Source organism: Heliangelus exortis, chromosome 30, assembly GCF_036169615.1.
Source record: "Heliangelus exortis chromosome 30, bHelExo1.hap1, whole genome shotgun sequence".
NCBI lineage: Eukaryota > Metazoa > Chordata > Aves > Apodiformes > Trochilidae > Heliangelus > Heliangelus exortis.
In genome coordinates, this window is record NC_092451.1 from 3,851,123 (window position 1) to 3,877,434 (window position 26,312).

Below are 26,312 nucleotides of genomic sequence, written 5' to 3' on the forward strand. Positions count from 1 at the left end.
TGGGGGGCGGGGGGTCCCTGGCAGGCTGCACCCCCTGCCTGAGGGGAAGGGGGGGGCGTGGGGACCGGGGGGGTTTCCCGGGGAGTCGGGGACCCCCGGGGTGACCCTCCCCCCTCCCCAGGCGGTGGCGGAGTTGGGCTGGGCCGCCCCCACCGCCATCCAGGCCCAGGCCATTCCCCTGGCTCTGGAGGGCAGGGACATCCTGGCCCGGGCCAGGACCGGCTCCGGGAAAACGGGAGCGTACGGACTGGCCCTGCTGCAGCACCTCCTGCGGGTCAAGGGGGTGAGTGGGGCTGGGGGGCTGCGGGGGGCACCCTGGGGGCTGGGTTGTGGGGGACACCCTGGGGTGCTGGGCTTGGGGGCTGTGGGGCTCCAGGGGGGTGGGGGGCACCCTGGGGTGCTGGGCTGTGGGAGGGGCTGTGGGGGGCACCCTGGGTGCTGGGTCTGGGGGGGGGCTCCAGGGGTCGGGGTTGTCTCGGTGGGTTGGGGGGCTCCGTGGGGCAGGGGCTCGGTGGGTTGGTGGCCACGCTGCGCGTGTCGGTGGCCACGCGGTGGCTCTCTGGTGACTCCTGGCGGCCCAGGCCTCCTCAGCAGTGGGGCAGGCGGTTCGGGCCGTGGTTCTGGTGCCGTCCCAGGAGCTGGGCCAGCAGGTGACCCGCAGCCTCAGCCAGTTGGCCTCCTTCTGCTCCCGGGACCTGCGGGTCACCCACCTCAGCACCCACTCAGACCTCGCTGCTCAGCGGTCAGAGCCCCCCCAGACCCCTGACAATCCCCCCAAGTGCCCCCCAACCCCTGTCCCTGCCCCCAGTGCTCCCCCAGCCCCCTATTTCTGTCCCCCAGTGTCCCCCAGTGTCCCCCAGCCCCTGTCACTGCCCCCCAATTCCCACAGGTGCCCCCCTGGCTCCCCTCGAGTGCCCCAGAATCCCCCACAGTATCCCCAATCACCCCCAGACCCCCCCAAGTGCCCCCCAGCCCCCATCCCTGTCCTCCAATCCCCCCCAGTCCCTTGTTAGTGCCCCCCAGTTCCCCACAGGTGCCCCTCAGACCCCCCCTAAGTGCCCCCTAATCCCCCCCAGCCCCCCCCAGCCCCCCCCAGTCCCCCCCAGTCCCCTCTCAGTCCCCCCAAGTCCCCACAGGTGCCCCCAGAGCCCTCTAAGTGCCCCCCAATCCTCTCAGTCCCCCCCAGTCCCCTGTCCCTGTCCCCAGTCCCCCCCAGTCCCCTCTCAGTCCCCCCCAGTCCCCCCAGTCCCCTGTCAGTGCCCCCCAGAGCCCTCTAAGTGCCCCCCAGTCCCTCCCGTGTCCCCCAGCCCCCTGTCCCTGTCCCCAGGCCCCTGCTGATGGAGAAGCCCGACGTGGTGGTGGGGACCCCGGGGCGAGTGGTGGCCCAGGTGGTGGCCCGGGGGCTGTGCCTGAAGCAGTCCCTGGAGGTGCTGGTGCTGGATGAGGCTGATCTGCTGCTCTCCTTTGGCTTTGAGGAGGACATCAAAGCTCTGCTCTGGTCTGGGGGGGCAGGGACAGGGGCTGGGGGGCACTGGGGGGATCGGGGGACAGGGATGAGGGCTGGGGGCACTGGGGAGGGTCCGGGGGGATTGGGGGACAGTGCTGGGGGGCACTGGGGGATACTTAGGGGGGCCTGAGGGGGACTGGGGGTCAGTGACAGGGGTCTGGGGGCACTGGGGGAGAGTGGGGGGGTGGGGGGGCACTTGGTGGAGTTTCTGGGGTCCAAGAGGGGTTGGGGAGCAGTGTCAGGGGTCTGGGGATACTTGGTGGGTCGGGGGGGGATTTGGGGGCAGTGACAGGGCTCTGGGGGAGTCTGGGGGGGGTCTGGGGGGCAGTGATGGGTTTGGGGGACACTGATCCCCCCCAGTTTGTGTCCCCCCCTCAGCCACCTCCCCAAGATCTACCAGGCCCTGCTGGTCTCTGCCACCCTCAGCCCCCAGGTGGAGACCCTGAGGGAGCTGGTGCTGCACAACCCGGTGAGGGGCACAGGGGGGCTGGGGGGGCTGGGGGAGGGCGTGGGGGGGTCGGGAGGCACTTGGGGGGGGTCCTGGGGGGGAATGGGGGGCATTTGGGGGGAATAGAGGAGCAGCGATGGGCTGGGGGCTGCTGGGTAGGATGGGGGGGGCAGTGCCAAGGGGCTGGGGGGATTTGGGGGGCACTTGGGGGGGAATGGGGGAGCAGCAGGGGGGTCTGGAGGGGGGTGGGGGGCACAGGGGGGGATTTGAGTGTCTGGGGCAGAAGTTTAAGGGGTGTAAGAGGGGGCTGGGGGGAAGATGGGAGAGATTTTGGGGTCCTGGGGGGGTCTGTGAGGGGCTTGGTGGTCGGGGGGAGGTTTAGGGGGGCCAAGGGAAGGGTTGGGGGGGTCTGTGAGGGGTTTGGGGGGGTTGGGGGGTCTGTGAGGGGTTTGGGGGGGGACTGGGGGGTCCAAGGGGAGGTTTGGGGGGTCTGTGAGGGGTCTGTGAGGGGTTTGGGGGGGGTTGGGGGGTCCAAGGGGAGGTCTGGGGGGGTCTGTGAGGGGTTTGGTGTTCGGGGGGAGGTTTGGGGTGAATCCCCCTCCCCCTTTCATTCCCCCCTTGGGGTCCCTCACCCCCTCTCTCCCCTCAGGTGCGGGTGGTGCCCCCGAGCCCCCCCTGCCCGGTCCCTGCAGCAGCTGTGGGTGGGGGTGGACGGGAGGAGGAGAAGGTTCTGGTTCTGGTGTCGGTGCTGCGGCTGCGGGTGCTGCGGGGCCGGGCTCTGCTCTTCACCTCCTGCATCCCCCGCTGCTACCGCCTGAAGCTGCTCCTCGAGCAGTTTGGGATCCACGCCTGCACCCTAAACCCACACCTCCCCGCACAGTCACGGTGAGGGACCCCACCCACACCCACGGGAGGGACCCCACACCCCCGGGAGGGACCCCAACCCCCTGTGAGGGACCCCACACCCACAGGAGGGACCTTACACCCATGGGAGGGACCCCACACCCCCGGGAGGGACCCCAAACCCCATGGGAGGGACCCCACACCCACGGAGGGACCCCACACCCACAGGAGGGACCCCAAACCCCTCTGAGGGACCCCACACCCACAGGAGGGACCTTACACCCATGGGAGGGACCCCACACCCACGGGAGGGACCCCACACCCACAGGAGGGACCCCAAACCCCTGTGAGGGACCCCACACCCACAGGAGGGACCCCAAACCCCATGGGAGGGACCCCAAACCCCCAGGAGGGACCCCGCACCCCCACAGGAGGGACCCACACCCCCTGTCCCTGGGAGGGCACCCTTGGGTGGGGGGAGAGGGGAACGGGGTGGCTGTGAAGGGGAAGAGGGGTGATGGGGTGTCCTGGGGTGTTGTCCTGCCCTGTCCCCAGGTGCCACCTGCCCTGTCCCAGGTGCCACCTGCCCTGTCCCCAGGTGCCACGTCCTCACCCAGTTTAACCGTGGCATCTACGACTACATCGTGGCCACTGATGAGGAGGTGCCAGGGGGGGCTCCTGAGCAGCCCCCTCCCCGCAAGAAACGCCGAGGACCTGCCCAGAGGTGAGCCCAGGGAGGGGACACCGAGGCCACCAAGGTGTCACCGTGTCACCAGGGCGGAGTCCGCAGCCAGGGGAGGTGGCCCAGAGCTTTGGTGCTTCTGCCCCAGGGGGTCTCTGTCCCCACCAAGGTTCCAGGGGGTGTCCTTGTCCTCACGGCCACGTCTTGTCCCTGTGGGGGGGTCCCAGTCCCCAGGGAGTCTCTGTGCCCGCCGTGTCCCCATTTGTGTGGGGGTGTCCCCCTACCCTGTCCCCACCCTGTCCCCGTGTCCCCTCGTACCCACCTGGGCCGTGGGTGCCCACATCCCTGCCTTTCCTTGTGTCCCCACGAGTGCCCACGTCCCAGATGTCCCCTTGCCCACGGTGTCACCTCCTGTGTCCCCAGCAAGAGCAAAGACCCCGAGTGCAGCGTCGCCCGCGGCATCGACTTCCAGAACGTGGCCGTGGTCATCAACTTCGACGTCCCCACAACGGTTGAGTCCTACATCCACCGGGTGGGCAGGTAGGTGGGGACAGGCCGAGGGGACACGGGGACGTCCCCGTCCCCCTGAGGTGGCTGTCCCACCCGTGTCCCCTCCCCTTGTCCTCAGGACGGCCCGAGCCAACAACCCCGGCACGGCCCTGACCTTGGTGCTGCCCGAGGAGCAGGACAGCCTGGCCCGGATCAAGGACGCTCTCACCTCAGGTGACAGGGGAGCCTGTGTCACCGCCGAAGGGTGACAAAGGCCACCAGGGGGTGTCGGGGTGACCCAGGTGTCCCCGTGTGTCCCCAGAGAACGGAGAGTCCCTGCTGCAGCCTACAAGTTCTGCATGGAGGAGATCGAGGGATTGCGCTACCGCTGCCGGGTAGGTGGGTGGCATGGGGGGGTGCTGGGGACACTGCTGGGGACACTGCTGGGGTGCTGGGGACACCGCTGGGGTGCTGGGGACACCGGTGGCACTGGCTGGGGGGTGCCAGCCTCCTACAGGCCCCCCGTGTCCCCTCCCAGGACGCCATGCGCTCGGTCACCAAGCAGGCGGTGAAGGAAGCGCGGCTGCGGGAGATCAAGGAGGAGCTGCTCAACTCTGAGAAGCTGAAGGTGACCCCGGGGGGGTTTGGGCTCCCTGGGGAGGTTGTGGGGACCTCAGAGGGGACATTTGGGTGCTGCCAGCCCCCCCCCCTGATTATTTTGTGTCCCCTCCCCAGGCTTATTTTGAGGACAACCCCCGGACCTGCACGTGCTGCGGCACGACAAGCCCCTGCACCCTGCCATCATCCAGCCCCACCTCCGCAACATCCCCGACTACCTGGGTGTGTCCCGGGGGGAGGGGAGGGAAAGGGGACCCAGGGATGTGAGGGTGACACCGGTGGGGGACACACGGGGCTGTCCTGACCCCCCTGCCTCTCCCCACAGTGCCCCCCAGCCTCCGCGGCATCGCCAAACCCAAGCCCAAGAAGCGGAAGGGGCTGAGGAGGGGTCCCCAGCCCGGGGCCAAGCGCCGGGGGGGCTCCATGGTGAGTGTCACCCCCCCTGAGTGTGTCACCCCCCTGAGTGTGTCCCCTTCACTGCCACCCTGGGGGGTGACACCCTTTGTCTTGATTTCTCCATTTCCAGTCCCGTGGCACCGCCAACCCCCTGCAGAGCTTCAAGTTCGCCCGGCGGCGGGGCAAGCGCCCGGGGGCCACCCCCTCCTGAGCACCCCCGGGCCCCCAGACCCCCCCAGGACCCCTCCGGGCCCCCCCAGGCCCTGCTCACCCTTCCCAAGGGACAGGGTGTCCCCAGGCCGTGCCTCACAGCGTGGCTGTCCCCAATAAAGGTGACACCAGTCTGTCATGCTGTGCCTTTGCTTCTTGCCGGTGTCCCCCCCCCGGTGTCCCCCACCCGTGTCACTGTCCCCAGCGTTCCCCACGGGAGGTTGGTGACACCCAGGTGGGACAAAGGTGCTGGGGTGTTGTCACCTGCCCCTTATCGGGGCTAAGGTTGTGCTGGGCCATAAATGGGGACAAGGACACGGTGGGGGGGTTGGTGGCACTGCCACCTCCTCGGGGCTGAGGTCCCCTCAGCTTCCCCTCCCCGGTGACAACGCCGCCGATGTCACTGATGATGCTGTTGGCCGGGATGCTGCGTGTCACCCTGGGGCTGGTGGCAGTGCCATGGCACAGGTGGCACCCAGCCCTGCCCTGTGGGGTGGCAGACAGGCGTCACCCCCTGGGTGTCACCCCCAGCCGGGCTCTTATCGGGGTGCAGGTTCTTATCAGGGACACACGGCTCTGGTCCAAGGTCACCACCCGGGCCCAAACCCTCCCCAGCACCACCCTGGCACCCCAGTAATGAGGGATTCCTCCCAGTAAAGGGATTTCTCCCAGTAAGGGGGGGTTCCTCCCAGTAATGGGGTTTTCCTCTCAGTAACAGGGATTTCCTCCCAGTAATGGGGTTTTCCTCCCAGTAATTAGGTTCTCCTCCCATTAATGAGGTTTTCCTCCCAGTAATGGGGTTTTTGCTCCCAGTAATGAGGTTCTCCTCCCAGTAATGGGTTCTCCTCCCAGTAATGAGGTTCTTTTCCCATTAATGAGGTTCTCCCAGTACTGAGGTTTTCCTCCCAGTAATGGGGTTTTCCTCCCAGCAGCAGCTGCCTTCCTGCCCCTGCAGTCAGGCCACAGCGTTTCTCCCCCTCCCCCCCAGCCCCTCTGCAGCACCATGGGTGCCATGAGATCAATTCCCAAGCTCCAAACTCTCCATTTCCCAGATTCCCTCTTTTTCCACCCAAAACTGCATCGGGGGGGAGGGGAAGGGAAGGGAGGGCTGTCTCCTGGCCGGGCAGGGGCACCGCCCCAGGGATCGATGGGTGTTAATGATCACCAGGGCTTTACAGCTGCCCTGGGGACTGATTGGCTTGGGTGCCATCAGGCCAGCAAACCTCACAGCACCCATCGCCCACCCCGGGGGATTTATACGGCCTGGAGAGGGTGGGGGGGACCCCTTGCCCAGGATGTTGGGGTCCAGAGCGCTGTCCGGAGCGGTGCTGAGCACCCTCCTGGTGCTGGTAGGAGCTTGGGGGGGGTGAGAGAGGGGCCAAAGCTGTGAGGGTGCTGGGTGGAGGGGCTGGGGAGCACCACGATGGTGCCTCCCGTGGTGGTGTCTGGAGGGGGTTCGGGTGGCAGAGCTGAGGGATGCCAAGATGGTGCCTGTCGTGGTGCCACCCGGCAGGGGTGGGGGTGCCATCTGGAGGGGGTGGTGACAAAGCTCATTGGTGTCCCCCAGGCCACCCCAGCCTGGACCCCCGTCCACAGCCCCGGTTTCTGCTCCTTCTACGGCGACTGCGGCCCCAACCCCGAGGTGAACTCCTCTCTGGTTCGCTCCTCGGTCCCCTGCCTCTCCAACACCCCGGCCCGGGTGGCCCAGGCCCTTTCCTCAGCTCCTGGGCACCGTTTGCCCTGAGCTGGTGGGGGGTCCCAACGAGACCACCCGGGTCTGCTGCTCCCTGGCCCAGCTCTTGGCTCTCCAGGTGAGCGTTGCCCTCTCCGGCGCCGTCCTCGCCCGCTGCCCCTCCTGCGCCCGCAACTTCGCCAACATCCACTGCCACAACACCTGCAGCCCCCGCCAGAGCCTCTTCACCAACGTCACCCGCGTCCTCCCCGTCCCTCCGGCCGCCCCGGGGCTCCCCGAGCGCCTGGCGGTGGTCGAGTACCAAACTTTCTACCGGGAGGACTGGGTCTCCGCTTCCTTCTCCTCGTGCCGCGGGGTGCGGCTGCCGGCGACCGGGGGCTACGCCCTGGACACCATGTGCGGGCGCTACGGCGCCCGGCTCTGCACCCCCCAGCGCTGGTTGGACTTCCAAGGGGACACGAGCAACGGGCTGGCCCCGCTCCGGATCCGCTTCCACCTGGTGCCCGACGGCTCCGGCCCCGACGGTGCCATCCAACCCTTGGACGCTGAGGCCTGGCCTTGCGACCAGGCCCCGACCGGCAGCCGAGAGCCCTGCTCCTGCCAGGACTGCGCCCGATCCTGCCCGCCCCTCGTCCCCCCCCCCGATCCCCCCCCTCCGTTCCGGGTCGGCCGGGCCGATGGCGCCTTGGTGGTCTGCGGGCTCCTCTTCGGCCTCCTCGCCGTCCTCTTCCTCGGCTTCGCGCTGCTCCGGCGCTCAGCGGGCAAGGAGAAGGCGGCACCCGAGGCCCGCAGCGGGGCGGCTGCTGGGGAGGTTGGGTGCCGGGGTCCCCGGGTCCTGGCGAGGTTCTTCTGCTGGTGGGGCACGCTGGTGGCCGGGCACCCCGGGGCGGTGCTGCTGGCGGCGGTGGCGGCGGCCGGGGTTTGTCGGCGGGGTTGGTGACCCTCAGGCTGACCACGGACCCCGTGGAGCTCTGGTCGGGCGCCGGGGAGCCGAGCCCGGCAAGAGAAGGAGTTTTACGACCGCCATTTTGGGCCTTTCCTTCGCACCAACCAAGTGGTGGTGACGGCGCCGGGCCGGGAGGGCTCCAGCTACGACTCGGTGCTGTTCGGGCCCAAGAACTTCAGCGGGGGGTCCTGGCCGAGGAGGTGCTGTGGGCGCTGCTGGGCCTGCAGGAGAAGCTGGAGGCCACCAGGGCTCGGGCGGGGAACCGGGAGGTGACACTGAAGGACATTTGCTACGCGCCCCTCAACCCCCGGGACCCCACCCTGGGCGACTGCTGCGTCAACAGCGTCACCCAGTACTTCCAGAACAACCGCACGCACCTGGCCATGGAGGCCACCCAGAGCCACCGGGCCACCAGCGGCACCGTTGGGTGGAGGGACCACCTCATCTACTGCGTCAAGTGGGTGCTGGGCAGGGCAGGGTGCCCGTGGGGTGCTGGCTGTGGGGCTGTGTCCCCCCCTGACCCAGTGTCCCCCCCCGACCTCAGTGTCCTCCCCTGTGTCCCCCCCTGACCCCCGTGTCCCCCCCCAGCTCCCCGCTCTCCTTCAAGGACATCACAGCCCTGGAGCTGAGCTGCATGGCCCAGTATGGTGGCCCCGTCCTGCCCTACATCGCCTTCGGGGGCCACCCTGGTGAGGGACAGGGGGATGTCCCCAAGGGGGATGGCATCGGTGGGGTGTCCCCAAGGGATGGTCATCAAGTGGGTGTCCCTAAGGGGTTGTCACCCATGAGGTGTCACCGAGGGGGATGTCAGGAAGGGGATAAGACCAAGGGAAAGGTGTCACCAAGGGAGTGTCCACAAGGGGTTGTCACCCAGGAGATGTCCCCAGGGGTGTTGCCATGGGGGTCACCAAGGAGTGTTCCCAGGACACTGTCACCAGGGGATGTCCCCAAGGGGAGGATGTCACCAGAGGGTGTCCTCAAGGGGAGCTTGGCTTCAAGGGGTGCCATCAGGGGGATGTCCCCAAAAGATGTCTCCAAGGGAATGTCCCCAAGGGGTGACAGCACCAGGGGATGTCTCCATGGGAGTGTCCCCGCAGGAATGTCTCCAAGGGGGGTGTCCCCAGGGGGATGTCCCTCACCTGCTGTCCCCACAGGCTCGGAGTACACGGAGGCAGAGGCTCTGATTGTCACCTACTCCCTCAACAACTTCCCCCCCGAGGACCCCCGCCGGGAGTGGGTGCTGGCCTGGAGAAGGAGTTCCTGGAGGTGGTGGGTGACTTCCAACGCGCCCACCCCAACCTCTCCGTCACCTTCATGGCCGAGGTCAGGAACCACCGGGATGGCCCTGGGGCCAGGGCACCCAAGGTGACCCCTGCCAGCACCCTCCTGACGCCTTGGGTGGGGGTTGGTGTCCCCTCAGCGCTCGCTGGAGGACGAGATCAACCGCACCACGGGGGAGGACGTCCCCATCTTTGCCATCAGCTACCTCCTGGTCTTCACCTACATCGCCCTGGGCTGGGAGAGTACACGGCCTGGAGACACATCCTGGTGGGTGCTGGGGGGGCACCCAGTGCTGGGGTCACGGGCTGGGCTGGGGGGGGAAAAGGACTTTGAGATCGCTCAGTCCAAGCGTCAACACCCCCATGCCGTGTCCCTCAGCACCCCCATGTCCCTCATCCCCACATCCCCAGGGTCTGAAACCCCTCCAGGGATGATGGGGACTCCAGCCCTGCCCTGGGCAGCCTGGGCCAGGCCCTGACAACCCTTTCAGGGAGAAATTCTTCCCCAGCTCCAACCTAAACCTCCCCTGGCACCACTTGAGTTGTGCCAAAAGTTCCTCTTGGCCCATCCCTTGTTCCTTGGGAGCAGAGCCCGACCCCCCCTGGCTCCAACCTCCTCTCAGGGGGTTGCAGAGAGCCACAAGGTCTCCCCTCAGCCTCCTCTGCTCAGCACCCCCCAGCTCCCCCAATCCCAAACTTGTTCTGATCGGAAAAGACCTTCAAGATCACCAACTCCAACCACAGCCCAGCACTCCCAAGTCCCTCTGCAGCTCCTCAGCCCCTGGATCCACCTTGTTCCCACCCTCTTCCTGCCCTCAGGCAGCTCAGCACCCCTGACCCACCTATGGGTGCTGAGCCCCTGGCCCAGGTTGCCCCCAGAAGCTGTGGCTGCCCCATCCCTGGCAGTGTTGGATGGGGCACGGAGCACCCCGGGCTCTGGAAGTGTCCCTGCCCCTGGCACTGGATGAGCTTTAAGGTCCCTTCCCTCCCGTACCAGCCAGGGGGGTCCATGATCAGTGCTTGGGGTGACAGCAGCACCCAAAGGTGCCCCGTGGGGCGCTGAGCTGGTGGTGTCCCCACTGCAGGTGGAGTCGAAGGTGACGCTGGCACTGGGGGGCATCGCCGTGGTGCTGGGCGCTGTCTTCTCCTCCATGGGGCTCCTGGCCCTGCTGGGGCTGCCTTCCTCCCTCATCATCCTCGAGGTTGTGCCCTTCCTCGTCCTGGCCGTGGGGGCTGACAACATCTTCATCTTCGTGCAGGAGTACCAGGTGGGGACACTTTGGGGACACGGGGACACTTTGGGACAGGGTGTCTGTGGGGCACAGGGTCCCTGCGGGCATGGGAGCTCCCCATGGGGCAGGTGGTGATGGGGACACCGTGGGGACAGAGGCCCTGTGGGGAAGCTGTGGGCAGGGAGATCCCCGTGGGACCCCCTGGGAGCAGGGGTGTCCGTGGGACATCAGGACACCTGTGGGCAATGGGGGCTCCTGTGGGGCACAGGGACACCTCGGGGACGAGGTCTCTGTAGGACACAAGGACACAGGGACACCTTGGGGACAGAGGTGCCCACCGGGCACAGGGTCACCCGTGGGTGGCAGAGGTCCCCTTGGGCAGCTTGAGCGGGGTGAGGGGTGGCAATGCCAGGGTGGGGGGGGGGCAGGGGTCACCTCTGTCACCCCCCTTGTCCCCCCTGCAGCAGTCCCAGCGGGAGCCTGGTGAGAGCAGGGAGCAGCAGATCGGGAGGGTGCTGGCAGAGGTGGCACCCGGCATGGTGCTGTGCAGCCTCTCTGAGGTCATCTGCTTCCTGCTGGGTGAGTGGGGACACGAGGGGACACGAGGGGACACGAGGGGACATGAGGGGACACGAGGGGACGGGGGGGAACACGGGGATGTGGGGGAGGTGGGAGGGAAAGGTTGGGGATGGGGTGGCATGGGGACACGGGGGACACGGGGGACATGGGGGACACGGGGTGGGTGGCACAGGGACACGGCGCGGGACACGGGGACAGGGTCCTTGCCACGGGGACACAGGGACACGGGGCAGAGTGCCCTGGGGGGATGGAGGGACACGGGTGCGGGGGGGGAGTCTGTGTCCCCTCTCCCCTATCCCGCTGGGTGCTCGGGGGTGTCTGAGGTGTTCGGGGGGTGCTGAGGGGTGCGGGTGCTGTCCCGCAGGGTCCCTCTCCTCCATGCCCGCTGTCCGCACCTTCGCTCTCACGGCCGCTGTCGCCGTCGCCTTCGCTTTCCTCCTGCAGCTCTCGGCGTTCGTCGCGCTCCTGGCGCTGGATGCGCGGAGACAAGAGGTGTGGGGGGGGACACGAGGTGTGGGGGGGACACACGAGGTGTGGGGGGACACGAGGTGGGGCGGGGGGGACACAGGCTGAGGGGGGGTCCCCAGGGGGTGTGGGGTGACCGTGGGAATGAGGGGGCACAGGGTGGGGCGGGGGGGCTGTGCCCCGGGGTGGCTGAGTGACTCCGAGGGTCTCCACGGGGGTGCCCGGGTGGGTGGGGGTCTCAGGGGGATTTCCGAGGGTCTTCTAGGGTGGGGGGGGGGTGGGGGTGTCCCGGGGGACCGGAGCGTTCTGGGGGTCTGCGAGGAGCGCCCGTGGTGGGTGGGGGTCTCTGGGGGGATCCTCAGGGGTGTTCAGGGGTTCTCGAGGGGGGGTTTCTGGGGGTCCCCGGGGTGGTTATTGCCTGAGGTGGGTGAGGGGGTCCCCGGGGGTCCCCGGAATTTTCTGGGGTGGGCGGGTGCCCCCGAGGGTCTCCAGGGGGTGATTTTTGGGAGTCTCCAGGGTGGCTGGGGGGGTCTCCGGGGATCTCCTTGGGGGGGGGGGGGGGTGTCCAGGGTTGGGGGGGGGGGTTTCCAGGGGTCCCATCCCCGTGCTGTCCCAGGCTGCCCGCTTCGACCTCTGCTGCTGCTGCGGGCTGAGCAGGGGGGGCTCGGGGGGGCCGGGGCTGCGGGTGCTGCAGCCACTGCCTCAGCACCCTCACCCCCATCCTGCTGCATCGCCTCGTCAGACCCCTCGTGGTGAGGGGGGCAGGGGGAGGTTTGGGAGGTCGGGGCGGGGTCTTTGGGGCGTAGGGGAGGGGTGATGGAGGGGTTTGGGGGGCTCATGGGGTAGAGGGGGTGGGGGGGGTCTTTGGGGGTATGGAGGGTCCATGGGGGGGTAGGGGGATGGGGGGTCTGGAGGGGGTTTGGGTGTGGAGGGTCCTGGGAGGTTGTGGGGGACACTGGGGGGGTGTGGGGGTCTCTGGAGGGGTTCAGGCAGTTTGGGGGGATATGGAGGGGTGGGGGAATTCGGGGATCCCGGGGGGGTCCCTGACGGTTCCCCCCCAGGTGCTGCTGTTCCTGTTCCTGGCGTGTGCGGGGCTGTACCTCACCCTGCAGCTGCCCGTGGGGCTGGACCAGGAGCTCTCCATGCCCAAGGTGGGGCTGGCACAGGCATGGGGACACCTGGGGACACCTGGGGACACCTGGGGACAGCGGGGGTGGCTGTGTGGGGGTGGGATGGCTCCTATGGAGGGGGGTGGCTCCAAAGGGGGATGTGACAGGGGTGGTGGGGCCTCTCGAGGGACGTCCGGGACAGGATGGCCCCGTGTGGGGACACTTAGAGGATGGCGTGGCCCCTCTGGGGACAGGGGGGTGGCATGTCCCCCGGGGGGGCAGCACAGACACCAAGGGATGGTGTTGCCCAGATGGGCACAGCCTGAGCCCCACTGCCACACACCGGCTGGTGACACCTCCCTGGGGACACCAAGGACCAACTGGGGCTGGTGACACCTCCTGGGGACACCAGGGGCTGTGTGGGGGTGGTGGGGTCCAGCGGGATCCTGGGGTGCTCTGTGTGAGGTGGGCTGGGTCCCCCCAGGACTCCTACCTGCTGCCCTACTTCTCGGCACTGAGGCAGTACCTGGCTGTGGGGGTCCCCACGTATTTTGTCACCACGGGGGGTACAACTTCTCTTCCCTGGAGGGCACCAACGGGATCTGCTCCAGCGCCGGCTGTGCCCCCAACTCCCTGACCCACACAATCCAGTATGCCACAGAATTCCCAAACGTGTGAGTGGGGGCACCAGGGGATGGGAAAAAGGGAAGGGGAGGGGAGGGGAGGGGAGGGGAGGGAAGGGGAAGGGAAGGGGAAGGGGAAGGGGAAGGGGAAGGGGAAGGGGAAGGGAAAGGCGAAGGGGAAGGGGAAGGGAAAGGGAAGGGGAAGGGAAGGGGAAGGGGAAGGGGAAGGGGAAGGGGAAGGGGAAGGGGAAGGGGAAGGGGAAGGGGAAGGGGAAGGGGAAGGGCAGGACAGGGCAGGAAGAGGAAGGGAAGGGGAAGGAGTAGGGAAAGGGGAAGGGGAAGGGTCACACCACCCCCCCAAAGGGTCTCCTGCCAGCTCTGCCTCTCTCCAGCTCCTACCTGGCCATCCCAGCCACCTCCTGGCTGGATGATTTCCTGGACTGGCTCAACCCCAGCAGCCGCTGCTGCCGCCTCCACACCTTCGGCAACCGCACCGGGGAGTTCTGCCCCTCCACCAGTGGTGAGCGGGGGTGCCCTGGCATGGGTATTTTGGTTGCCCCGCGGTCCTGTTGGGTGCCCTCGGGTCCCGTTGGGTGCCTCACAGCCCCGCTGGTGCCCGGTGGCCCCGTGGGTGCTGACGGTGGCCGTGTCCCAGCGGATCCCAGCTGTGCGGGGCGGTGTCTGAACGTCACCCGGCGCCCGACGCCGGAGGAGTTCGAGCGGTTCCTGCCCCTGTTCCTCCAAGACCCACCCAACCTGCGCTGTGCCAAGGGGTAGGTGCCACCCGGGGATGCCGAGGGGACGCGTGGGGTGGGCACGGAGCACCCACGGGTGCCTCCTTCCCCCTCCTGCAGCGGTCTGGGCGCCTACGACACGGCAGTCAGCAGGGACGCCGATGGCACCATCCTGGGTGAGCCCGGGGTGGGGGTGACGAGCAGAGGGGTGGGTGGGGGGCACCGGGTGGGGGTGGGGGGGCACCTCGGGGTGCCAGACTGACCCTCCCCACCCCCCAGCCACCCGGTTCATGGCGTACCAGCGCCCACTGAGCACCTCCCAGGAGTACACGGCGGCACTGAGGGCTGCCCGGGCCCTGGCCCAGGAGATCACCAGCACCTGCGCGGGGTGCCCGGCACCCACCCCGACTTCAGGGTCTTCCCCTACACGTGAGCACCCGGGGGGGACCCGGGGACTTGGGGGAGGGGGGGTGGTGTCAGTGCCTCAGGGGCTGAGGTGCTCTGGGAGGTGGCTGTGGGTGTCCTGGTTGGGGTCGGTGTGGGTGCCCCAGGGGTGGGTGGGGGGCAGCGTAGGTCCCACCTTGGTCCCCGGGCTGTGGGGGTCCCGGGTCAATCCCGAGGCTGGGGGGACACTCCGGGGGTGTCTGGGGGTCAGTCTGGGTGACAGGAGTGTCCCTGCAGGGTGACCTACGTGTACTACGAGCAGTACCTCTCGGTGGTGGCCGAGGGGGTGGTGACACTGGGGCTCTGCCTGGTCCCCACCTTCCTCGTCACCTTCCTGCTGCTGGGGCTGGACCTGCGCTCCAGCCTGGTCACCCTCCTGACCATCACCATGATCCTCCTGGACACCCTGGGGACAATGGCCCTCTGGGGGGTCCCCTACAACGCTGTGGCCCTCATCAACCTGGTGGCGGTGAGGGGACGGGGAGGGTGGCACAGGGACACAGGGGGGGTGGGCACAGTGGGTGGCGTGGGGATTCGGGGTACATGGGGTGGCACACGGGGTGGCTTGGGGGGCACGGGAGGTGGCAGAAGGCCCTGGGACAAGGGAGGTGTCAGACAGCCCCAGGACACAGGTGGTGGCCCAGGGCCAGGCAGGCTGCAGCAGCCCAGGTCTGGTGGCCGTTTTCCTCCCGTGGTGGCAGTGCCAGGCCAGGGTGACCCTGTGAGGGGGTGGCCCCGGTGACACACGTGTCCCTCCCCAGGCCGTGGGCATCTCGGTGGAGTTCGTGTCCCACATCACCTCTGCCTTCACCCGCAGCACCCGGAGCAGCCGCAGGGACCGCGCTGCCGAGGCCACTGTCACCATGGGCAGCAAGGTGGAGGGGGACAGGGGGGCACAGGGGGGAAAGGGGGGAACAGGGGGGACAGGGGGGCACAGAGGGGACAGGGGGGCACAGGGGGGCACAGGGGGGATAGGGGGGGACGGGGAGACAGAGGGGACAGAGAGGGGGGACAGGGGGCAATGAGGGTGCAGGGGGGGACACAGGGCACTGATGGGGCAGGGGGTGTCCCAAGGGGAGGGAGGACACAGGGGGTGTCTCAGCTGTCACCGGGTGTCCCCAGCACAGGTGGTGGCCGGGGTGGCCATGACCAACCTGCCCGGGGTGGTGGTTTTGGCCTTTGCCAAGGCTCAGCTGATCCAGATCTTCTTCTTCCGCCTCAACCTCATCATCACCCTCCTGGGCCTGGCCCACGGCCTCCTCTTCCTCCCCGTCCTCCTCAGCTACGTGGGTAAGGTCCCTCCTTGTCCCCCAGCCCCGGGGATGGTGTCCCCAATGTCCCTCCCCCCCATTCCCAGGTCCCCACTGTCCCCTGGTCTCCCCTCACAGGTCCCAGCCCGCGGGCGGTGGCCAACGAGGGGCTGGCCCTTGCCACCCCTGTGTCCAGGACAGGGACAGGGACAAGGAGGACAAGGAGAAGGACAAGGAGGACAAGGAGAAGGAGGACAAGGAGAAGGAGAAGGAGAAGGAGAAGGAGAAGGAGAAGGAGAAGGAGAAGGAGAAGGAGAAGGAGAAGGAGAAGGAGAAGGAGAAGGAGAAGGAGAAGGAGAAGGAGAAGGAGAAGGAGAAGGAGAAGAAGGAGGAGAAGGACAAGGACAAGTCCCCACGCAGGGCTGAGCCCTGCTGCCCCCTCCCCACCTTTTCTACTGCTGTCATATTTAAACTGGTTTTCTCAGAGTTCTGACTGGTTTTTACTGGGATGGGTGAGAAGGGGAGAGGGGGACCTCCTGTAGGGACTGGGGTGTCACTGGGGCTGGGAGGGGACAGGGAGACAATGGGGCTCAGGGGGGCATTGTGGGGACAGGACACAGGAAGGGGGTCAGAGAGGGGCACTGAGGGGTCAGAACCCTTGGGGCACAGGGCCACCACGGTGACATGGCCACCACAGTGACATGGCCACCACGGTGACACGGCCACGAGGGCCACAGGGCTGGGACCACAGTGGGGGACAGGAACCACAACGTGCCCCCCACCCCCTTTTGGGTGCCCCCCACCCCCCAGCTTCTCAGGCAGCGCAGGGTGGGCACCACAACTCCTTTTATTGTCACCCACGTGTTCCCTGGTGTCCCATGGTGTCCCGTGGTGTCCCGTGGTGTCCCTGGTGTCCCGTGGTGTCCCTGGTGTCCCTAGAGGTACTTGTAGGGCAGGCGTGCAGGCAGGGTCTGCAGCTCCAGGCGCACGGGGCATTTGTAGAAGTGGCTGAGCAGGGTCTCGGCGTAGCCCCCCAGGAAATAAATCTTGTGGGGGGGCAGCGCCCGGCTGAGCACCGCGCAGAGCACAACCAGGTTCCCGCGGCGCTTCAGAACCAGCGAGTCCAGAACAGAACCCGGGAAGGTCCCGCCCAGGAACCGCCGCAGGAAAGCGTCCTCAAGGGTGCGCTCTGCAGCACCCCCCTCCCCACACAGGTTACCTGGGGACAGCGACAGGAGGGGACAGGAGGGGACAGGGGACAGAAGAGATGGGGACAGGGACAGGGGACGTGATGGGAAAGGGAGATGGAGAGAGGGGACATGGGGACAGGGGGCAGGGGACATGGGGAGAGGGGGCAGGGGGAGAGGGGGCAGGGGGCGATGGGGACAGGGGACATGGGGACAGGGGACATGGGGACAGGGGCAGGAGATGGGGGCAGGGGACATGGGGACATGTTGACAGGATGGGACAGGGGGATATGGGAACGTGGGGACAGGGGGCACCACAGACATGTGACAATCATGGCCATGGCCCCACCATGGCCATTGTCCCACATGTCCCTGTCCCCACCACTGCCCTGTGCCCCCCCGACCCCCTCCCCGTGTCCCGTGTCCCCCGGGGTGACAAACCTGTGTGCAGGGACAGCCACCCCTTGCGGTGGGCGATGTAGTGGGGGGGATGGGCCTGCTCGTAGGTCACAGCTTTGTCACCTTTGCCCACACGCACCCGGGCTGCCCGTGTCTGTGGGGACACGCGTGTCACGGGGGGGAGGGACACCGTGCCACCACGGGCTGTGGGGACAGGGTTGTCACAGGGGGGGACAGCCCAGGACTCACCTTGAGGCAGCTGGGGGTGGTGTGGAGGGTCCGGGTGCCATCGGGGACGCTGCGGGACAGCGCCTGGGGAGGTGACAGAGTGAGGGACGGTGGCACCGCGCAGCAGCCGGGATGTCCCCAGTGTCCCCAGAACGGAGCCGCCACTTCTGAGCCCCCCCCGCACCCCCCCCCCTGGGGTGTCCCTGCAGCCTCCTGCGACAAAAGACCCCGTGACCAGTGTCCCCTCCCCCCGTGTCCCCATCCCCGTGTCCCCGTGTCCCCACACCCCCTTCAGCCCATGTCCCCCCCGTTCAGGAGCCCCTGGTCCCCCCTTGTCCCCCCCTGTCCCCGCTGTCCCCCACCCTCAGCCCGCGCGCAGCCATGGGCGCCGCCATCTTGTTTGGGGGCGGGGCCTGGGGCGGACAGCGACCCCTGACGGTCGGGCGGGGGCACTGCGAGAGCGGGGACAGCGGGGGGAACTGGGGGGGACTGGGAGGGATACTGGGGGGTACTGGGATAATCCCAGCGGGAGGGAGCAGCACCACAACGGGGACAAAACTCTGCACTCCCACCTTCTCCTCCACCACTGCCTGCTGGAGGTACTGGAAGCAACTGGGAGCAAGAGAAACCAACTGAGAGCTCCTGGAGGAGGACTGGGAACCTCTGTGGGTAACTGGGAGCTGCTGGGGGAGGACTGGGAACCTCTGTGGGTAACTGGGAGCTGCTGGAGGGGGACTGGGAACCTCTGTGGGTAACTGGGAGCTGCTGGGGGAGGACTGGGAGCTGCTGGGTGTTTGTCTCTGGTGTTGGGGTCCTGAGCTCCTCCTGGGAAGGACTTTGCAGACCCACAGAAGGACCCCAAGAGCCCTTTAGGGGGGGCACTGGGAGTTTCCCCTCCTCCTGGGGGGTGCTGGGACCCCCAAACTCTCCCCTCAGCTTTGCTGAAGCCCCCTTGAACCCTTGGGGGGGTGGTGGGTGTTCCCCAGTTGCCCCCCTCAAATCCCACGGCTGGGAGCACCCAATGGGGACCAATTTTGGTGATTTTTGAGTCTTTTAATCACTCCATTTGTCTCAGCAGGTCCTGGGGGGTGTGTCCACCCCAAAAAAAAAAAAAAGGGGGGGGGGGGGGCTCAGGGGAAGGAGATGGTGGTGAGGGGGGTGAGCTCCAGCGATGGCTCCACGGAGGTGGGGGGGGGGTCGGGGGCCCTGGTGGCCAGGGCTGGTGGCAGGCTGGTGGGCCAGGGCTGGGGGCAGGTTGGTGGCCAGGGCTGGTGGCAGGTTGGTGGCCAGGGCTGGGGGCAGGCTGGTGGCCAGGGCTGGGGGCAGGCTGGTGGCCATACTGGAACCTGATCCTCAGCTCCCCGACCCGAGCCTGGGGCAGGATGTTGGGGATCCACTCGATGATGAAGGGGGTGGGCTCCTTCTGGGTGGGGGAGGTGTTTCCTGAGGGGGGGGGAGAGACACAGAGAGTGGGTGCAGGGTCCCCAAGGTCCCCTTCAAGTCCCCCCCCACCCCCCTTCCAGTCCTGTCACTGATTTTTGAGTGGTTTGTTTGGGTTTTGGGGTTTTTTTTTTTGTCTTTCCAGGTGTCTGGTTGGAAGGGTGAAGAGGATGGAGCCCCCCAGGGGAGGTTTTGGGTTTCTGGGGTTCTGTTTTTCCTTGGGTGGGGTTGGAGGAGCAGGGAGGGTGAGTTTGGGGTGACTGGGGTGCCTGCAGGAGGCTGGGGATGGAAGGGTGAGGAGAAGAACCTTGTTTTTCTGTCTTGGGGGGGGGGGGTCAGGATGAAGGGGGGGGGGGGGAATTCCCCTGGGAGGAGGAGGGGGGCTCTGTGGGCAACTGGGAGGAGCTGGAAGAACACTGGGAACCTCTGGGGCTCCTGGAAGAGGACTGGGAGGTTCTGTGGGCAACTGGGAGGCCCTGTGGGCAACTGGGAGGTCCTGTGGGCAACTGGAGGCTCTGTGGGCAACTGGAGGCTCTGTGGGCAACTGGGAGGTCCTGTGGGCAACTGGGAGGTCCTGTGGGCAACTGGGAGCTCTGTGGGCAACTGGGAGGCTCTGTGGGCAACTGGGAGGCTCTGTGGGCTAACTGGGAGGCTCTGTGGGCAACTGGGAGCTCTGTGGGCAACTGGGAGGTCTGTGGGCAACTGGGAGGCTCTGTGGGCAACTGGGAGGTTCTGTGGGCAACTGGGAGGTCCTAGAAGAAGGCTGGGAACCTGTGTGGGCAACTGGGAGCCCCTGGAGGAGGAGGAGGAGGAGCAGGGCTTCCGACTCACCCACTCTGAGGAAGGTCCGGAGCTCCAGGGGCCGGATCGGGGGCTGTCTCTCCGCGTGTCCGTAGGCCTGGGCGATGCTCTCCACTTCCACGCGGGGCACTGGAAGGGTTCGTAGCTCCCGTCCCGGTTCTGGATGAAGCTGCGGGTGATCTCCAGGGGCAGCTGCGGGCAGCGCCGGGACAGCCGGGTGAGGAGGGGAGGGGCTGCGCTGCCCAGGGGGGGCTGCGGGGGTCCCTCCCTCCCCCCCTTACCTCGGGGGTGTCGAAGATCTGCTTGACCTGCAGGATGTTGGTGATGTGCCAGCAGTACTTGGAGAAGGTGCCCAGGGGGAGGGCGTCCCTGCGGACAAAGGCTGCAGGGGGGAGGGAGGCAACACTCACACAGGGGGTTTTTTCCTTCTCTCCTTCTCTTCCACCTTGCTTCCTCTTTTTACTCCCCTTTTTCTTCTTCCGTTCGATTCCTTTATCTATTTTTTTTCCAATCTCCTTTATATTTTTTCTACTCCCCTTTATCTCCTTCTTCTCCCCTTTCTCTTGTTTCTTTTCCCCTTTATTTTCCCTTCCCCTTTCCCCTTCCTGCCCCTCCCTTCCCTTCCCCATCCTTTCCTTTCCTTTTTCCTTTCCTTTTTCCTTTCCTTTCCTTTTTCCTTTCCTTTCTTTTTCCTTTCCTTTCCTTTTTCCTTTTCCTTTTCCTTTCCTTTCCTTTTTCCTTTCCTTTCCTTTTTTCCTTTCCTTTCCTTTTTCCTTTCCTTTCCTTTTTCCTTTCCTTTCCTTTCTTTTTCCTTTCCTTTCCTTTTTCCTTTCCTTTCCTTTCCTTTTTCCTTTCCTTTCCTTTTTCCTTTCCTTTCCTTTCCTTTTTCCTTTCCTTTCCTTTCCTTTTTCCTTTCCTTTCCTTTTTCCTTTCCTTTCCTTTCCTTTCCTTTTTCCTTTCCTTTCCTTTCCTTTTTCCTTTCCTTCCTTTTTCCTTTCCTTTCCTTTCCCCTTCCTGCTCCTCCCTTCCCTTTCCTCTCCTTCCCTTCCCTCCTTTTGGGTTCCTCTCCCTCCTTTTGGGTTCCTCTCCCTATTTTTGGCTGTTCCTCACCTGCAGTGGTGTTGGGCAGCCTCTTCTTCCCACTCCCACTGGAGATTCTCTGCTGCAGAGCCTCAAAGAAAGCCTGGGGGATGTGGAACACCAGTGGCTCGGCTTGCCTGGGGACAGCAGGAGCAGAGCTGTGCTGAGGAGGCTCTGTCCCTCTGGAGCTCCTGCAGCTGCTGGGAGGGCCACTGGGAGCTGCTGGAGGGCACTGGGAGGTTTTGCAGGTCTGGGGTCTCAGGGGGAGCTCCCTGCCCAGGTTTCTCCCCAGCCCCAGGAGCAGACTTTGTCCCCTCTGCCTGGAGCTCTTTGGTTCCAGCCCTGTTCCCTCTCTCCCTCTGCTGGGGGGACCCAGCCCCCCCTCCAGGCTTCGGGTCCCCCCTGGGTGCTGCAGGAACCCTCTTTAGGGCCCCCCGGGATGACTTTGGTTGGAGGAGACCCTTGAGGTGCCCGTGTCCATGCCCAGAGCCCCCAGCCCCTGCTCTGCCCACCTTACAGGGCCCTGGGGTGCTCTTTGCTGTCCCCTCTTGTGGTGACAAGAGACAAATAAGAGTTATTTGTCTTTTTTTTCTTTTTCTTTTTTTTTTTTTAATTTTTAAATTTTTTCTTCCTTTTTTTTTCCTTCTTTCTGTCTTTTTTTGTCTTTTTTTTACTTTTTTTCTTTTTTTCTTTTTTTCTTTTTTTTTTTTACAGCTTTTACCCCACAGCATCCCCCCTGGCAGGAGGTGGGGCACCAGAGGAGCCATCACACCTTCACCTCCTCATCTTTCACCTCCTCACTTTACAACTCAAGCACCAAAACCTCAAGAGGGGGGGGGAGAAATTCTTCCCTCCCCAAACTCCAGCTGAGGAGCATCAAGCCCACGAGCAGTGAAATTAAAACTGAGAGAAACATCCCAGTGCCAAATAATAATGAAAGTTTGGGGCTAACTGCTGCCAAAAGTGAGAAGAGAGAGGCAGGGGCTGCAGCCTTACCCAAACTCAAGCACCAAAAAACCTCAAGAGGGGGGGGGAGAAAATTCTTCCCTCCCCAAACTCCAGCTGAGGAGGCATCAAGCCCACGAGCAGTGAAATTAAAACTGAGAGAAACATCCCAGTGCCAAATAATAATGAAAGTTTGGGGCTAACTGCTGCCAAAAGTGAGAAGAGAGAGGCAGGGGCTGCAGCCTTACCCTCAAACTGGTAGTGCATGGTCTGGTGGATTCGTTCAGTGACACTTGCCAGCCAGTCCTGGAAGGAGAGGGACACCTGGGACTCATCCAGCAGCTGGGCACAGCCTGGAGAGGGGAATTGGGATCAGGATCCACATTGGGACACGAGGGAAAGAGGAAAAAAAATCAGATTTAGTCCTCTTTCTAGGGGGGAAAAAGCTGAGAGGAAGCAAAGCAACTGAGCCAAGCCGGGGAGTGGCTTCCTCTGAACACCCCCAAAAACCTGAGAGCCCCAGAGGGTCCCCTGCAGGGAGGGAGGGGGGGGGCTCACCTGCTCTCCTCAGGGCAGAGGACACGGGGGCTTTCTTCAGGCTGCTCCTCCTGGGGGTGGCTGTGAGGGGGGGTCAGGAGCCAGGAGGGGGCTTGCTGGGCTGTGCTCCTGGGGGGGGGTTAAACCCATCAGTGCCCCCCCAGGAATGGGGGGGGTTAAACCCATCAGTGCCCCCCCAGGAATGGGGGGGGTTAAACCCATCAGTGCCCCCCAGGAATGGGGGGGGTTAAAACCCATCAGTGCCCCCCAGGAATGGGGGGTTAAACCCATCAGTGCCCCCCAGGAATGGGGGAGTTAAACCCATCAGTGCCCCTCAGGGATGGGGGGGGTTAAACCCATCAGTGCCCCCCAGGAATGGGGGGTTAAACCCATCAGTGTCCCCAGGGATGGGGGGGTTAAACCCATCAGTGCCCCCGGGGATGGGGGGGTTAAACCCATCAGTGTCCCCAGGGATGGGGGGGGGTTAAACCCATCAGTGCCCCCGGGGATGGGGGGGGTTAAACCCATCAGTGCCCCTCAGGAATGGGGGGGTTAAACCCATCAGTGTCCCCCAGGGATGGGGGGGTTAAAACCCATCAGTGCCCCCCCCAGGAATGGGGGGGGTTAAACCCATCAGTGCCCCCAGGGGATGGGGGGGTTAAACCCATCAGTGCCCCCCAGGGATGAGGGGGTTAAACCCATCAGTGCCCCCCAGGGATGGGGGGGTTAAAACCCATCAGTGCCCCCCAGGAATGGGGGGGTTAAACCCATCAGTGCCCCCCCAGGAATGGGGGGGTTAATACCCATCAGTGCCCCCCAGGAATGGGGGGGGTTAAACCCATCAGTGCCCCTCAGGGATGGGGGGGGTGTTAAAACCCATCAGTGCCCCCCAGGAATGGGAGGGGGTTAAACCCATCAGTGCCCCCCCAGGGATGGGGGGTTAAACCCATCAGTGCCCCCTGGGAATGGGGGGGGTCCCCTCTGCCCCCATTGCTCTTCCACCTTCACATCATGAAGGTTGGAGCTGGGGCTTGGGGAAGGAGCTGGAAGCCCCCAAAAGCTCCAACCAGCAGCAGGAGGATGGTGGTGGGTGGGACCCCCCCCTCCCCCGACCCCCCCGGCAGCTCCTCACCAGACACCACATCCCTTCTCCTCTTCCTGGGCTTGGGGGGGGGCTGCTCCCCCCCTCCTGCTCCACGGCTCCGGGGCCCCCAGCCAGCTGTGGGACCACCCTGACCCCTTGGAGAGACAAACAGCAGTCCTGAAAAACATCTCACACACAGCCCAGAGCCCCCAGCCCCCACCCCAGCCCTGCAGGCACCTTTTTGGGGGAAAAGTTGAGGGAAGTGGTGATTTGAAGTCTCCCCATCCCCCGGGTGATGGATTTGGCACGGGACGAGGGGACAGAGGGGACACAGAGAGCTGAGAGCAGCTGCTGGGAGCTGCAGGGGGGTGAAAACCCCAGAATCAGCCCCAGGGGTGGATCTGAGGTGAACTGGAGGAATTATGGAGGAAACCAAACCCCCAGGAGCCGAGATGCCAGCTCTGCTTGGAGAGGAAAAGCCAGAGGAGAGGACACCCTGCAGGCAGCAGCTGCCAGGGAAGGAGCAGTGAGGACCCTTCAGACCCTTCAGGATCTTCTGAGGTCCTTTGAGAACCCTGAAGATCCTTGGAGACTTTTTGAGATCCTTTGAGAGCCTTTAGGACTCTGTGAGATCCTTCAGAATCCTTTGAGACCCCTTGTGACCCTTTTAAGACCCTTTCAGACTTTTTGAGACCTTTTAAGATCCTTTAAGATCTGTCAAAATCCTTTGAGACCCTGTAAGATCCTTTGAGATCCTTCAGGATCCTTTGTGACCCTGTAAGATCATTTCAGACCCTTTCAGACTTTTTGAGACCCTTTGAGGCCTTTTAAGACCCTTTAAGATCCCTTTAGACCCTTTAAGATCCTTTTAGACCCTTTAAAAGATCCTTTGAGACCCTTCAAGGTCTCCTGAGGCCCTTTCAGACCCTCTCAAGCTCAGGCACCAGCACTTCACCACTGACCCCCCCCTCCAGCTCTCCCTGTCGGGCACCTGGGTGCAGACCCCCCCCCGTTTGGGACACCCCAGTGTCCCAGTGTCCCCGTGCTGTCCCCACCTACCTCCAGCAGCCTGGGCCAGGACGTGGGCAAACTCCCTGGCCAGGCCCTCGTCGCTGGCCAAGGCACAGAGACAGGCCAGGAAGGTGGATGCAGTGTGGTGCTGCCCCTTCCTCCTCCTCCTCCTCCTCCTCTTCCTCCCCCCCTTTCCCAGCAGGACAGGAGCAGGAGCAGCACTGTGCCCCTGTGTCCCCCCCCCCCTCCCAGCCGCTGGCCAAAGGAAGCGTGGAGGTAGCCCAGGCTGTGCTTCTGGCTGGCTTTGCACTTGACCACCAGGACGTTCTTGGTGACTCGCTGGACCCAGCGGGCCGGGGGGCTCGGTAGCCAACTGCCAGAGGCTCCTCTTGGTCTCGGGAGGGACCCGCATGGCGTCCAGCACCGAGCTCTTGAGGGCCAGGGGGGTGGCTTCCACCTGGCAGCCCAGGGCCAGCTTGACGTGCTGGCACTGCTTCTGCACCGGCCCCGGGGGCCTTCAGGCAGGCGGGGAGGTGGCAGCGGGGGGAGCCCGGCTGGGTCGGGACGGGTCCCTGGCCCGTTTGGACCCCGGGTTTCCGCCCCCCCCCAGCTCCACGAAGCAGCGGAGCTCGGGGCCGCGTTCCCTCTGCCGCACCGAGACCACCCGGAGGGGGGAGCCGGTCAGGATCCTGACGGCGTCCAGGGTGGGGGGGGGGAGGCTGGGGAGGGTCCTCCTGGTGCCGGTGCTGGTGCTGGTGCCGGTTCTTGCGGGAGGCGGGCCGGAAGATGGTGCCACAGCTCTTGTTCTTGCAGCTGAGGCCGCGGGTGCCGTTGTAGGTCCCGCAGCGGGGACATTTGCGGATCCCCCGCAGGGTGGCCCGGCCCAGGTCGGAGAGGAAGGAAGGGGCCTTGGTCCTCACGGAGCTTGGGTCCATCCTGAGGGGGAGCTGGAGGGCAGAGAGAGGGGGGTGAGCAGCCTGGGGGGCGGCACTGCCAGGTCAGGGAGCATCAACACAGCCCCCCCAGCCCCCCAGCCCCAGGGGCTGAACCCCCCAGGGGTGATGGGGACTCCAGCCCTGCCCTGGGCAGCCTGGGCCAGGCCCCTGACACCTGGGCACACCCGCATCACATTACAGACCCTTTTTTGGGGTTTTCGGGTTTTTTTCCTCATATTTTTCTCGCTGAGTCCTCCAGGTGCCCTCAGCACCTCCCGCGGCCCCCTCAGAGCCCCCGCCGCGGGCACCGGACAGACCCTCGGGGAAGGGGGGGGGGGCCCAAGGCCCAGCGCACCCCCCGGACGCTGCACCCAAAGCCCGTCCCGGTTCCCCCGGGGGCAGCGGGAGCGGCCCCGGGCCCGCCCCCTCCTCATGGCCGGACCCTGAGGTGAGACCCCCGCTCGCACCCCCCCCCCCTCCGCCTCAGCGCCGCTTCCCCGCCCTCGTGACGTCACTTCCCGTCCCCTCCCGCCCCGCCCCGCCCTTACCTGCCGCCGCGCGCGCCCCGCTCCCACGCCGCGCCGCCGCCAGAGCGCTCGGCGCCCCGCCCACCGCCCCTCGGCTCCCATTGGTCGGTTGGAGTCACGTGGGGGGAGGGCGTCGCGGGGGCCGCTGGGAGGTGTAGTCCGGCGGGGCGAGGCGAGCGGCGCGCATGCGCCAGGGCAGCCGCGGGGCTTTCCCGGGAGAATTGCGGCGATTTCGGTTTTGGGTTTTTTCACCCCCACAAAAAAATTCCCCTGCAGCCAGGGCGGGAGCTCAGAACCCGGCCTGGACACAGCGCCCCGACTGCAGGTCACGTAGAATGACAGAAAGTGCGGCTGGAATCTGCAGCGCGGAAACCCCTCCTCGGGTGGGCAGCCCCAGCTCTGACCACCCCCCAGCTCTGACCACCCCCCCTGCTCTGACCACTCCCCAGCTCTGACCACCCCCCAGCTCTGACCACCCCCCCTGCTCTGACCACCCCCCAGCTCTGACCACCCCCCTGCTCTGACCCCCCTCAGCTCTGACCACCCACAGTGGGCAACCCCCCCCTCTGAATCCCCCCAGCGTGGGGAAT

At 65.6% G+C, this 26,312-nt stretch overlaps 4 protein-coding genes across 4 annotated transcripts in view; 2 read left to right on the forward strand and 2 right to left on the reverse strand.

The window, feature by feature from the left end:
* Positions 1–5,273, forward strand: part of LOC139788729 (probable ATP-dependent RNA helicase DDX56) — an 11,703-nt gene extending 6,430 nt beyond the window's left edge. Inside the window, 15 exon segments of the mRNA XM_071728902.1 lie at positions 9–283; positions 582–742; positions 1,328–1,498; positions 1,886–1,976; positions 2,605–2,840; positions 3,397–3,522; positions 3,904–4,020; positions 4,109–4,203; positions 4,292–4,312; positions 4,315–4,364; positions 4,508–4,597; positions 4,705–4,723; positions 4,726–4,809; positions 4,913–5,013; positions 5,114–5,273. Coding sequence (XP_071585003.1) covers positions 9–283; positions 582–742; positions 1,328–1,498; positions 1,886–1,976; positions 2,605–2,840; positions 3,397–3,522; positions 3,904–4,020; positions 4,109–4,203; positions 4,292–4,312; positions 4,315–4,364; positions 4,508–4,597; positions 4,705–4,723; positions 4,726–4,809; positions 4,913–5,013; positions 5,114–5,194 — 1,718 coding nt within the window. The 3' untranslated portion in view covers positions 5,195–5,273.
* A 1,133-nt stretch (positions 5,274–6,406) lies between these two features.
* NPC1L1 (NPC1 like intracellular cholesterol transporter 1) lies at positions 6,407–16,073 on the forward strand. The gene is given in 28 exon segments (XM_071728903.1): positions 6,407–6,542; positions 6,761–6,913; positions 6,915–7,808; positions 7,811–7,864; positions 7,866–8,012; positions 8,015–8,289; positions 8,421–8,521; positions 8,987–9,082; positions 9,085–9,155; positions 9,253–9,343; positions 9,346–9,380; positions 10,198–10,380; positions 10,809–10,923; positions 11,288–11,415; positions 12,005–12,190; positions 12,450–12,539; positions 12,982–13,054; positions 13,057–13,171; positions 13,513–13,640; positions 13,776–13,893; positions 13,975–14,030; positions 14,134–14,229; positions 14,232–14,283; positions 14,536–14,767; positions 15,060–15,173; positions 15,426–15,588; positions 15,687–15,736; positions 15,871–16,073. Coding segments are annotated over 28 exon segments (4,041 nt in total). The 5' UTR covers positions 6,407–6,488; the 3' UTR covers positions 16,042–16,073.
* Positions 16,074–16,377: 304 nt separating this feature from the next.
* On the reverse strand, positions 16,378–17,819 carry MRPS24 (mitochondrial ribosomal protein S24). Its single transcript, XM_071729237.1, has 4 exons — positions 17,725–17,819; positions 17,384–17,446; positions 17,177–17,288; positions 16,378–16,767 (listed from the first exon to the last, which is right to left on the reverse strand). Exons 1-4 carry the CDS (start codon positions 17,755–17,757, stop codon positions 16,484–16,486), a joined length of 492 nt encoding a protein of 163 aa, XP_071585338.1. The 5' UTR covers positions 17,758–17,819; the 3' UTR covers positions 16,378–16,483.
* A 597-nt stretch (positions 17,820–18,416) lies between these two features.
* Positions 18,417–25,906, reverse strand: C30H2orf42 (chromosome 30 C2orf42 homolog). The gene is given in 19 exon segments (XM_071729241.1): positions 18,417–18,445; positions 18,484–18,592; positions 18,691–18,805; positions 19,634–19,726; positions 19,729–19,795; positions 19,885–19,985; positions 20,714–20,810; positions 21,866–21,981; positions 22,187–22,250; positions 22,253–22,294; positions 23,298–23,404; positions 24,309–24,390; positions 24,392–24,487; positions 24,489–24,605; positions 24,607–24,769; positions 24,771–24,856; positions 24,859–25,006; positions 25,041–25,207; positions 25,744–25,906. Coding segments are annotated over 18 exon segments (1,842 nt in total). The 5' UTR covers positions 25,825–25,906; the 3' UTR covers positions 18,417–18,445; positions 18,484–18,492.
* Between the last annotated feature and the right edge of the window lie 406 nt (positions 25,907–26,312).

Bases quoted from the DNA above. Each gene is read 5' to 3' on its own strand.
- MRPS24 (XM_071729237.1), bottom strand. From the start codon at position 17,757: ATGGCGGCGCCCATGGCTGCGCGCGGGCTGAGG. The intron at 17,289-17,383 runs GTGAGTCCTGGG...GTGTCCCCACAG, and splicing joins CCACCCCCAGCTGCCTCAAG to ACACGGGCAGCCCGGGTGCG. The intron at 16,768-17,176 runs GTTTGTCACCCC...CGCTGTCCCCAG, and splicing joins GTGGCTGTCCCTGCACACAG to GTAACCTGTGTGGGGAGGGG.